We start from the raw sequence: 13,393 nt of genomic DNA on the forward strand, positions 1-13,393 counted from the left end.
GATGAGTGGAGGACCCTCTTCTCCTCACCCCACTCCACCCCCATCTGGAGTAAATCTGAGTTACATTTTTTGGCCCTTCCTTTATACCAGAAAAGAAGCCTGAATTTTTTTCTTTTTCTTTTATAGTGTCTTTATTACCTTATTGTAAAATTTGGGTTAACTATTAGGTCACAGGCAATATATAGGCTAATGTTAAGTAAAAATACTGTATGAAAAAGAAATACAAAATACAAAATAAATATGAAAATTCTTTACCACAAATTTAATTTTAAGAAAAAAAATTATGTAGATATTTATTTGTTATGAATACAATACATACTTATAGGAAATATTATATACAACAGTACATATATCTTATGCATTTATGAGTTACTAAACTTTTAAAGATATCTCTACATTTCTAGTCTTTGTGTATCTACTGACTTTCACATTCTTTTCACAAACTTAACTTTTTACTTATTTTAACATTTTTTTGAAACCCTTACCTATCATCTTAGAATCAATTGGTTCCAAGGCAGAAGAGCAGTAAGGATAGGCAATGGGGGTTAAGTAACTTGCCCAGGGTCACACAGCTGGGAAGTGTCTGAGGCCAGATTTGAACCTAGGACCTCCCGTCTCTAGGCCTGGCTCTCAATCCACTGAGCTACCCAGCTGCCCCTTTTTTTTTACATTTTTAAACCCTTAACTTCTGTGTATTGGCTCCTAGGTGGAAGAGTGGTAAGGCTGGGCAATGGGGGTCAAGTGACTTGCCCAGGGTCACACAGCTGGGAAGTGTCTGAGGTCACATTTGAACCCAGAACCTCCTGTCTCTAGGCCTGACTCTCAATCCACTGAGCTACCTAGCTGCCCCCTTTATTTTAACTTTTAAAAAGAAATTGCATACGTGGTACTAAAAGATAAAATATGTTGATATCATACAATACTATATATATATCTTTTACTCATTTCTGAGTTTCTAAACTTTTTCTGTGTAATTGGCTGTCCTTCAAATGTCATCTACAACTTTTGCAAAACTCTCCCCAAAATCCTTTTTAATTTCTTATGCCGACCTGAGATATATCAAAGCCTCTATGAGGAAGGTCTCGATGAGGAAGGGATACCTATAATTATATTCTCTAATTGCTTCATCTAGGTTTGTTTTCTGATTCACTTAAATTAGCAGCAACTTGAAGGCAGGCAGGGACCATTGCTTGTCTTTCTGCTTGCATTCTATTCCTATAGTTGCCAGTGCAGGACAATGCAAAAAGTAGTTGCTTAATAAGATGCATGCATGCATGTTAACTTCCATTATATTTATATTTCCTAGTTGTTTGGTTTATTTATTATTAGGATTTGAACTACTCCTTCTGTTGGGTTTCTGAATTTCATTTTTTTTGTTTTCTTTGTTCAAATTGACCTTTTCAGGTCTAAAAGACAGCTGCTTCCACTAAGGACTAGGAAACAGAATGAGAACAAGAAAAAGTTATATTTTTTTTGTTGTTCAGTCACATCTGACTCTTTGTGACTCCATTTGGGTTAGCAGTCATATCTGTCTCTTGGTGAGTCAATTTGGGGTTTTCTTAGCATAGATACTGGAATTGCTTGCTATTTCCTTCTCCAGTTCATTTTACAGATGAGGAAACTGAGGCAAACGGGGGGTCACATAACTAGTGTTTGAGGCTATATTTGAACTCAAGAAGATGAGTCTTGGGGGCCGATAGGTGGCTCAGTGGATTGAGAACTAGACCCAGAGATAAGAGGTCCTGGGTTCAAATATGACCACATTTCCTAGCCGAGTGACCCTAGGCAAGTCACATAATTCCACCTAGCTCTTACTGCTCTTCTGCCTTGGAACCAATCACAGTATTGATTCCAAGACAGAAGGTAAGGGTTTAAAAAAAAAAAAAAAAAAGATGAGTCTTCCTGACTCTGGGCCTGTGTTCTTCCTGACACTTAGCTACCACCTGCAGAACATTTTTTTGGGAATAGGGTTTAATAGAAGTTGAGTGACTTTTTAGTTGTTGTATATTTAATTTAGTAAAGCTGTTATTTTTCCTTAAGATCCTTAAGTTATGGGAAAACGCAAAGGCCTACCTTTATTTTTATTTACTTTGTATTCATATTTTAAAGGTTATTTTGAATGTTATTTAATCAGACCATTATAAAAGATGACATATATTTTATATAAAACTATAAAATATATCTCCTATAAAATTATACTTTATAAAAGATATTATATATATAAATTCTAAAATATGTTTATATAAATATGTTATAAAATATGCATTATAAAATATAAACTATATACTTGTTATATTGTTTTTAATAATTGGTGTAATAGTCTACCCAGTTGAGATTTAGCAAAGAGAAAAAGTCCAAAGGGACAAAAAAAGTTAATGAAATATAAAGGTGAGTCCTTTGGACTCAAAATAAACATTTCACTGGTTTTAATAACACAGTTGTGTAGGAAGAGGCTAGTAAATGAACTTGCCTCTAGGGCATAGGTTGCATTACTACCTTTCCCTTCTTGCAGCCTATCTGCAGGAAATACTAAAAAGAGTCAGAGACGGAGGATTGGCTGAATTGGGACCTACAGAGTAGGTCACAGGACTGTCCTTGGGCAAAGGGACCGGCCCAATTGGAGAGAGCCTTCTTGACAATCCAAGGGTCATAGGCCCAGCAGAAAGAACGCTGGAGCACTTTAGTTGCACAAAGAAAACACAGTATCCCTCAGCTGAGTCAGTGTAAAGGTCGGGAGTTTGCTATTATGTGACCAAGAGCAAGCCTGGGGAGGTCAGCAGGTCCAGCAGTTGAATGACCTACACTGACCATTCCAGAACCCGTTGCTCAACTTCTGAGTGGCCTGCCAGGCACAGCTTATCAGCAGCTGCCAATTAACCTGTCCTGTCCAGTTCAGTCCAACTGAAGGGCTGGATAAATCAATTTGCTTTGGGTTGGGCCAGGCATATTGCTTAGATATGAGCTCACTCCTTCTAGGGCTTGGTTGCTGCTGATGTATCTATATCTAGATATTGATATCTCATGATATATGTCCAAGTATATATGTATGTATATTTACACACATAAATACATGCCTATATATAGAAATTTGGATTTATTGTTATATACTATATACAAACACACATGGGCCTTTATTCACATATGTAACACGAATGTATACAATTTTAAATATTTATTATTTGATACCTATACCCAAGTAATATGTATTTGTATATATATATGAACATAGATGCATGAAAAACATCATTTTTATATAAACACATATATTTGCAAATAAGCACACACATAAACTTTATATTATTCTACAAAACACACATGCATATGTCAACATAAACACAATACCTACAACATAATATATTTATAATTTCACACATGTATGCCCAAGTACACATGTGTATATTTATGCAATATATACACACATGTGTAATTAGAAAAACCATTATTTTACATGCAGACACATATACCCAAGTAAATATATGTTTATACTATGTAAACAAATATATATAATACACATTATGTCTATTAACCTATATAATATATGCCTAAGTACACATGAGTGCATTTACAGTACTAAATAAATTTTATGCTTATTATTCTACATGTGTATATCTATATATAAAACATATATGCACACAAAACAGATGTATTTTTCTCCCATGCTACACTCCTACCTGTCCAAATGCATATGTATTTGTTAAAAATACAAACCAAACATCTTTATTATTTACACACATGCCCAAGTACACATATGTACCTATTTATATACACTTACTGGCTTTCTGACCCTGGGCAAGTTACTTGACCTCTCAGTTTCAATTTACTCTTTTATAAAGTGGAGAATAAAATGCCTCTCTGGGATGTTGTGAGGGATCAAATGAGACATAAACATGGGAGCTATTATTTTGCAGAAGAAGAAAATTGAAGTTGAAAGAGGTCAAGTAACTTACCATATGCATCATTTGTAAAATGATAAGATTACATTAAATGAAGAAAAAGATCCTTTTTAGCTCTAAATATATGATCCCCTTGAGAAAGAGGACCAGAGATATTAAATAACATGTCCATAGTCACACAGGTAAGTATTTATTTTTGAAGTATTTTCACAACTCTACTTCTTTTAATATTATAATTTAAAAATAACAACCTAATTAGCAAGTTTTTATCTAAGTAATTCTGAATTTCTTCCACTAGAAAAGCTGTATGAAAGATGTGTGGGAGTCCTAAGAGTACAGGGTTAATGTATTTGCTTCATGTGCCATCTTCAAGGTCTGAGTTCAGTAAATGAAAAAAATATTCTGTAGAAGAAATTTTAGATGGTAAACTTTTATTTCCGACATTCAGCAAGGGTGACATATACTGTGCAAAGTAGTAGGGCTACAAAGTGAAGATAAAACCATTGTTTATGCTCTCAAGAAGCTCACATGAGATAAGGTGCAAATTGGAATTTAATGTGATAAATAGTCCAAGGGTGAGACGCTGAGAACTTGAACCAAGGTGGTGACTCTCTAAGTACAAAAATAGAGAGTATAGGAGATGTGTTTTGACTATAGCAATGAGGAAACTTGGCAGTTGATTGGATATGTGGAATGAGAGTAAGAAAGGAATTGAAGATGGATTTATATCCATTTAACTAGCATTAGATCCAACCATAATGCTACTTCAAGATAATATCGAATAATAGCTCCTTCATAAAATAAATAATTGTTACAGAGGGTTAACCATTATACTTACTAATCAGAATATAGAGAAGGATAAACTTAGTCATTGGTCAATTTTCAGTTGAAACTTATCAACACAAGATTCTTGGATATGAAAAATGTTAAAAAATGGTGGGCTATAAGTTCACTTATACTTGTATACAATTATCTGCCTTTTGTAATTTCCCCAAAAGGTATTTTGACAAATTACATATGATAATATATTTGTTAGAGTATTATATTTTACCTTATAAAAGGAATTTACTAAATTGCTCCTTTAAGACATGAGCTTTATCTATTGGTTTTCATTTGGAAGCAGAGGTTCAGGGTTCTAATCCTAGTTCTGTCGTGTGACTTTGGGCATCAACCTCCTATAAAAGGAAGCAGTTTAACTAGATGATATTTAAGGTCCTTTCCATCTCAAAAATCTCTTGGGACTGTGATCTATTCAGTAGGTGGTAGTGTTCAGTTGTTTCAGTACTATCTGGCTTTTCATGAACTCATTTGGGGTTTTCTTGGCAAAAATACTGGAGTAGTTTGCCATTTCCTTCTCCAGCTCATTTTACAGATGAGAAAACTGAGGCAATCAGGATTAGGTGACTTGCCCAGGGTCAGATACTAAAGGAAAAAGCATAGGCCAGGGAGAGGAAACAAAGAAATGTAAAATTAAGCTATTAAGATGTACTTGATAATTATAGACACATCAGAAATGTGGATAAACTATTCCTAAAAGTATAATAAAGTCAATGGGAAAACAATTCAACTTATTAGCTTTTGAATTATGCACTTAAAGCTAATTGTAGGCTTGCATATTTGCATAAATTTATATATATATGTATGCATACATATATATATATGAGTTCAATGAAAAGATTGCTGGATTTTGAGTTAAAGGACTTGACTCTGGTTATCTGTTTCTGGCTTTCTTTAGTATCCTACGTTTAGCACCATTTTCTGGCCCAGAGTAGGCATTTAATAAATGCTTGATAACTTGCTCACAGTATATGTCTGACTTTGGGACTTCATTTAACCTACTGGTGCCTTAATTTCCCCATCTGTAAAAAGAGTGAGTTGAAAAACCATGGCTTGAGGGGTCTTTTTCAGCTCTAAATCTATGATCTCATGAAATGCTCACATTGCAAGCATGCATTTCCTCCCAGTCTTATGGTGATCAATTTTAACCTCCCTTAACTGATTCCTTCTTATAAACAACAGGAAACTATCTGGTTACTGTTAGGGATGGGTATCCATGGCCCTGGGTCGGAACAGGATTTTTGGACCAGTTCATCAACTCACCTAAGCAAGAACCGTTAGGGAAATAATCTTTTTGTATTTGAACAGTCAGAAAGGGCGGGTTAGCCCTAGACTCCTCCACTTTCCACACTTGAATTTGCCTCACATCTCCAGACTAAAATCTGGCTAGCCTAATTGGCACTTGCAGGATGCCCCGCCTATACTTGACCTTAATTGCTCCCTGAAATAGCCAAATGAGCTAAAAATCTGAAAACAATATAGGAATTAAAAAACAAATTAGCGTTTATAAAAAGGATTCAGAAGTTATTAACGAACTAAATCAGAAATGTATTAGCATATCATAGCAATATTAAGCTTTTTCTAGGAGGGAAAGAAGAAAAACAAGAAACAAAGGATTTCCAACTTGGCATCGTGTCACAGCGACCTCGTTTACTCCCCTAGCTCTCGCCAACTAGGGCAGCGCTTTCCACAGGAGTTCGTCCCACCGCAGAAGCCCCTCCCACTCACGCCAGCCCCTCCCATTTCTCCCTCCCCTTTCTCTACCAGAGACATAGGGCGGAGCTGGTGCAGAAGGCGAATGAAGGGGGCGGGGAAGAGACGCGCTAGCTAATTATTTATTTGTTTATTTCTATGTTTGCGACAGTGTCGTGAGGCGCGCCGGTTCCTTGCCGTAAACGAAGTTAGGCACCGGCTGCTGGAGCTTCAGGATGGCGGACATGGAGGATCTCTTTGGGAGTGATGTGGAAAGCGAGATTGAACGCAAAGGTCGGGCTGAGAGGGATCTTTGGCCATTGAGAAGGGTGGAGGTGGGCGAGGAATACTTGAGCGACAGCATGGGGTGGGAAAAGGGGAGAACCCTTAGGCTGTCGGGCCCTGTTCCCCTCATGCTACTTCTCTGGACCCTCCAGCCTGAGCCCTCCCGCGGTCGGTGAGACCGGAGGAGGAGGCCTCACCTCTGGATCTGGCCCGGCTGCTCGCTTGGCATTCCTAGGGGCTCTACCTCGGCTTCTAATGGTGGTGGTGGGGTGAGCATGTGTGTGTTTGTGGTGTGTGTGTGTGGGGGGGCGGTTATAGAGCCAGAGAGATGAGCTTGCCACTGTTTGCAGGCTGGGTATGTTTGGGAACAGCTACAGTAGGGGGCTCCGGGGCGTGAAGGGATGGTGGTTCTGTTCTAAATGTCGTGAAGTAGGGTGTTTGGTGTTGGTCTGACTGCTTAGAAATGAAGGGAAGAGGATGGGAGAGATTGGGAGAAAGAGAAGGGGGACGCCTGAGGAAGATTTGTGGGAGGAAGAGGAGAGATATTTCTAGAGAACATTTGAGGCTTAGGAGCATGAATAGGAAGGTGTTTCGACCTTCCTGTGTGTTATTCAATTCAATTCTAGACTTCATGTTTCACTGGGACTGTTGAGGGAGTTTTCTAGTTGGTCTCTTTGCCTCTAGTCTCTCCCCTCTCCACTCAGTCCTTCACATAGCTAGTTGCCAAATTCGTATTCCTAAGGCAACAAACAGGTTTATTCCTGACATTCTTCTGCTTAAAAAGCTCTAGGATCTCCTGATTGCCTCTAGGATAAAATACTAATTTGTTTTGACATTTAAAGCCCTGAAACAGTTTAGCTCCATCCTTCTTTTTTCTTTTTCTTCTATTTAACGAATATATGTTTAGTGTCTGGTAGGCCCTGAGAAGGCAAAAAGTTGAACCTCATAGTCTCAGCTTTCAGGGAAACGTCGGAGAGTCTTTTAACTGAGGCTTATATTTTACTGAGAGTAAGGATTTGGAGACATAGAACTTGTGGTAGAAGTCTTCCTCTAACTATACCCTGGATCTCAATTCCGGCTTAATCCTTTCAAATTTACTTGTTTCCTCCTTTCATGAGCTCCTTGGACTAGCTCAGCTTGTCTCCTTGTTCCTTATACATAGTATTCCATTTCCCATTTCTGTGCTTCTGTTCCGCATGCCTGGAATTCACTCCCTTTTCATCTAAGTTTCATAGAATTCCCAGGTTCCAAGATCAGTTTAAGTTGCAGCTACAAATATGTCTTTTCTGAACTGAGTTGCTAGTTGCTCCCTCAGTCCCCAATTGCCTTGCATTTATTTAGATATATGTGTGTGTGTTGTTTCCTGAATACATTCGTTCCTGGATATGAGAGTTTTGTTTTTGTGGTCCCTCGCTTGTAGGTGCTTAATAAATATTGGTTGATGGCCAAAGTCTGCGGAGTTTATATTAGGAAGTTTTCATTTTGAGAGCTGAACTTGGGAGGGGGAGAGGGAAGAAGATGAATGTTTGATAGGATAAGGGGTGTATTGAAAATATATTGAAACACTAGTCTGGATAAAAATTTGTAGAGAGAGGGCTGCTCTTGTGAGGTGACCTATTCTTGAGCCTTGTTCTCTTTGTTCTTTCAGTAGCATTTGACACTCTTGACTACTTTTTTCTAATAATTCTTCCCTTAGCTTCTGTCACATTTGGCTTCTGTGACTTGATTCTTATCTTGTTGGTCTGACTTTTTCTTCACTATCTTTGCTAGTTCATTTCCTTATTCCTTTCCCCTAATTTCACATAATTCTCCCCCCCCCCCCCATTGTCTTTGTTGTTCTTCTGTTTTTGCTGATCTTAATTTTTTGGTTTCTATTATCATTTCTATGGTAAATGACTTCCAGCTCTTTATCACAGAATCATAGTATCTCAGAAGCTATCTAATCCAACACATTCACGAACAAGAATCCTATTTGATGAGTGCTTTTCTAGAGCTCTGCTTGGAGATCTTTATGAGAGTAAACCTAACACCCACTGAGGTCACCTACTCCACTTTTGGATAGTTCATTAGAAAGTTCTTCCTTACATCAAGCCTAAATTTGTCTCTTAACAAATCCTTATTCCTGGTTTTGCCTTCTGGCATGAAACGAACAATCCTTATTCTTTGTGATACCCCTTCCCTCCAAAAGTCTTTTATTTAAACACTTTTAGTTTTTCATCCAGTCCATCTTCCTGGTATTATCTTTGGTCCTTCAGTGTCTTCCTTTAGCATATCCTCCAGCTTATCAATATCTTTCCTAAAATGTGGGCTTAGAAGTGAACATAATAAACATGGCCTAATGAGAGAGGGCTGAAGTACAGTGGGTTTATTACCTTCCTAGTCCTAGGCATTGCATTAGCCTTTTTAAGTGACATATGACTTTGTTGACTAATTTTGAGTTTGTGGTCCAATAAAACTTATATTTTTCAGATGAACTGCTGTTGAATAGCTATTTTATACTTGTGAAGTTGATACTTCCTATGAAAATTTGTACTATTTTCTGTTCAGTGTTCTAACCTTATTGTCATCCATTATATATTATCTCTCCCAGCTGTGCCATCTTTGTGGCATTTGTTAATTTGGCAGATGCCATCAATATGTTTATCCAAGTGATTAATAGAAACATTAAGCAGCACTGGGCAAAGCATAGGTCCCTGGACCACTGTACTAGAAAGAAACCTCTTTCCAAGTTGACCTTAAACTATTAGTAACTATTTTAGGCTGGACCATTCAAACTGTTCTAGAACTACTTAACTGTACTATTGTTTAACCCTAAACGCTTTAACAAGAATAACATGAGAGACTTTATCAGAATCTAGGCAAAGTCCATTTTTGGCAATCCCTTGTTCCACTCATCTAATAACCTTATCAAAAAGGTAATGAGGCTAATGCGACATGACCTGTTTTTTGTAAATATTATTATTATTTATTATTTTTTGTCTTTATAGAATTTCCCTGCTCCCCTGGCCAGGGAACTATTTTTTTTAAACAAATAATGAAACAGAAAGAAGTGGAGGGAAAGTTAATTTAACACCTTTGCAGGACCTGTTTTTGATGAAGTCATATTGACCCTTTGGAGTTACCACTTCACTTTTCTAGATGTTTGATATATTTTACTTACATGTTTTAGGAGTTTGCTTGAAGTCAAAGTCAAGGTTACTAGCCCATAGCTTTAACTCCATTTTCACTCTCTTTTTGACTATTGAGACAATTTTATCCTTTTCCAGTTTTTTTAGCACCTATCTTCTACAAAATCTTTCACGATCATTGCAGGATTTTTAACAATTCTATCAACCAGGCCTTTTGGTACCTTTGGATAGAGTTCATCTTGGTTTGGTGATATGAACTTATCAAGGGTAACTGGATATTCTTTTTGGTGTCTTCCTTCTTATCTTGGGTATTGATTTCTTATTGGCTGTTTTTCTTGACTTTTCTAGTCCAAATATTATTCTCCTTGGTAAAGAAAATAGAAGCAAAATAAATCAGAGCTGAGTAGCTCTACTTTCTCTGTTACTGGTTCTCATCATTTCAGGTACTCTGTGAGCAGCAATCGTAGTTCTTCTTTAAAATAGCCTTTTTTCTGTCATGTAGGTTTTAAAAAAGTTTTTACTGATATCTTTTTTTTTAGAAAATCACCAGTTTTTCCCAGTATTTCTTCCTCTGCCCCACCCAGACAGCAGCCACCTCATATAACAAATAGAATGAAAAAAACAAACAAACAACCCTTTCCTTCTGTCTTTAAATTGATTCCAAGGCAGAAGAGTGGTAAGAGCTAGGCAGTTGGAATTTAGTGACTTGCTCAGGGTTACACAACTAGAAGATGTCTGCAGCCAGATTTGAACCCAACCTTCTATCTCCAGGCTGGATCTCTATTTATTGAGCCACCCAGCTGCCCCATAAACAGTATTTTTTAAAGACAAAAGAAAATAAAAAGAAAGAAAACTAAGGAATATCAATCATTACATTGAAAAGGTGCAGCACCTGTGAAGGGATAGGTTGGTGATATCCTTTCATTTCTTCTTTGAAGATATTCTTGATCTTTATATTTTTGCTGCATTTGCTTTTGTGCATGGCTTTTCATTTACATAGTTGTAGTCATTGTATATGTTATTTTCTTAGCTTTTCTGCCTTCATTCTATATATAAGTTCAGAATGATTTAAAAAAAACCCTCTCTTTTGGTTGTCTTTAGCATTCCATGAGAGTCTCAACTCTTGAAACATCAGCATTCCTGACACTATTTTTAACAGACCATGTCATAGTTTTGTATTTGCCCTTTGCAACCTGTTCCTGCTTTCATTTCTTGTACATTTCTTTTAAAAATATAAATTGTTGATGTAAAGTGAGCAAAAACAGAACATAGTATGCAGTAACAACAATATCGTTTGATGAACCTGTATGAATGACTTAGGTCTAGATCTCAGAAATACAGTGATCCAAGACAATTTCAAAGACTCATGATCAAAAATGCCATCTGTGACCAGAGAAACTGATGGAATCTGAATGCAGATCATGACATACCATATTTCATATTTGTATCTTCTTTTTTTTTTGATAGAGATTTCTTTCACAAAATGACTAACATGGAAAAATACTTTTCATGATTCCACACAAAGTCCATATCAAATTGCTTATTGTTTCAGAGAAGGAGGTGTGGAGGAAGGAAGAGAATTTGGAACTCAAAATTTTTGAAAATGTTAAAAATTGTTTTTACTTATAATTGAGGAAAAAAATACTATTTTAAAAAGAAATAAAAATAAGTATATATGATGAAATAAAACCATCCTTAAAGAAAAAAAATCTAAGTTGTTTGAAACATCTGTTTTTTTAGATAATTCTTCCTTTTCTTCCTTATAAGTTTTATTTGTTTCTGTCTTTTTTTAAACACTTTTTTTCCAGCTGCTTGATGCCATTCTTTCTTGAAAGGCTCACCCATACCTTAAACTCAACTGCTCAGTAGCTATTGGCATTTTCTTCTTCCTTTTTTATATATTAATACTCTCATGATTAATATTAATATTTTCATATTATATAGGTAAGAAATTAGGCATATAGGTTTGTAGTTTCTATTATTTTCTCAGTCTTTTATTCATTCCATCTCTGTGGTGTCTTTTGCATTTGTATTCTACTCATGCCACAACCATCCTAAACTAGGGCCCTACCACCTGTCAATTGAGCTACTACTTACAGAGCCACCATTCTAGTTAGGGTTCTCGTCGTCTTTTTGCCTGGACTATTGGAATAACTTCCTAAAGATAAATTGGGGGTGAGAGTGGAGGCCATATCCTTGAGAACACAGTATGTGGTGGCTTCAAACAAATCCTTTTAGATGGATTTGTTTTAGCAAAGAGATGGACTATTTTTTTGTGTGATATAGAACTGAAGACTGACAGTGGGTAAAGATGCCTAGTGATATTAGAAGAGCTAGAAGCAAAAAATGGAACTCACCAATACATGTTTGGTATGAAATGCTGTGCTTGTGTCACACAGTGGCATGCAGTAATATGCAACATAATGCTACACAGTGGTTTGAAATGGCCCCTCAGTGTTACATAGTGACACACTGCTATCCAGTCATTTGTCATGATGTACAGTGACATTCTGGTGTCACGAAAAGAATGACATTCCTGCATCACATAAGACATGTATTGCAGAACAACACATGTGTCATACAGTGGCACCCCTATGTCAGACAATGAAGAGGAGAAAGAAAGCAGAAAATTGGGGAGAAATTTTATAGACAGTTTCTTAAAGGCTTCAAGTAAATAGAGAACTTTGCCAAATTTATAAGACTATGAGTTATTTCCTAACTAGTAAGTGGTCAAAGGATTATGAATGGGCAGTTTTTGGAAGAAGAAATCAAAACTATATATATATATATATTTATATTTATATTTATATAAAAGTGCTCTATCATTATTAATGAGAAATTCAAATTAAAACAAATTTGTGATATCTCACACCTAACAGGTTACTAAAATGATAGAGAAAATGACAGACTTTGGGGGGGATGTGGGGAAATTGGGACACTGATACATTGTTGATGGAACTATGAACAAATCTAGTCATTTTGGAGACCAATTAGTGCAGCACATATGTGACATTATATGACAGGTGATATGACATGATATAGGCATCTGCCCTCATACCATATATGTGGTATGACATGGCACAACACATAGCATGTGTGACACAGCATGATGCTGCATGACATGAAGTTTATCCATGATATTTACAATTTCCCCATGTATGGCTAGAACACTGCTGGTTGGTGGAGGACCTCTATTTTCATGCTGTTGATTGTCATGCCGAAATGAGCCACCAGTAGCAGAAAATCAATCCATTCTGTTGCATCACAGCCTCTGAGGCTGCATTGAGTACACAATCATCTGTGAACAAGAAATCATGCACCAACTCTCTTTCTACTTTGTCTTGGCCTATAAAGTTTTCTGGTTAAATATTTTACCATCAGTACTTCAACTTGATGTTATTTTTGCCCTAGTTGAAGACTTCTGACATCGTCACAAAAATTCATGCTAAAAAATCATGGGGATAGGCATACAGCCCTGCTTCATTCCATTGGTAACTGGGAAAACATGAGAGCAACATTCTTTATCCAGCACACATACAAGCATAGCATCTTGAAACT

At 36.6% G+C, this 13,393-nt stretch overlaps 1 protein-coding gene across 2 annotated transcripts in view; it reads left to right on the top strand.

Annotated features, from left to right (window-relative positions):
- The first annotated feature begins 6,646 nt into the window (after nt 1-6,646).
- Nucleotides 6,647-13,393, top strand: part of LEO1 (LEO1 homolog, Paf1/RNA polymerase II complex component) — a 55,228-nt gene continuing 48,481 nt past the window's right edge. For both annotated transcript variants that reach the window (XM_044662237.1, XM_044662239.1), the window contains exon 1: nt 6,647-6,716. In XM_044662237.1, coding sequence (XP_044518172.1) covers nt 6,659-6,716 — 58 coding nt within the window. In that variant the 5' untranslated portion in view covers nt 6,647-6,658. The remainder of the gene's footprint in view (nt 6,717-13,393) is intronic.

This window comes from Gracilinanus agilis, chromosome 2, assembly GCF_016433145.1.
Source record: "Gracilinanus agilis isolate LMUSP501 chromosome 2, AgileGrace, whole genome shotgun sequence".
In the NCBI taxonomy this organism is placed as follows: Eukaryota; Metazoa; Chordata; class Mammalia; order Didelphimorphia; family Didelphidae; genus Gracilinanus; species Gracilinanus agilis.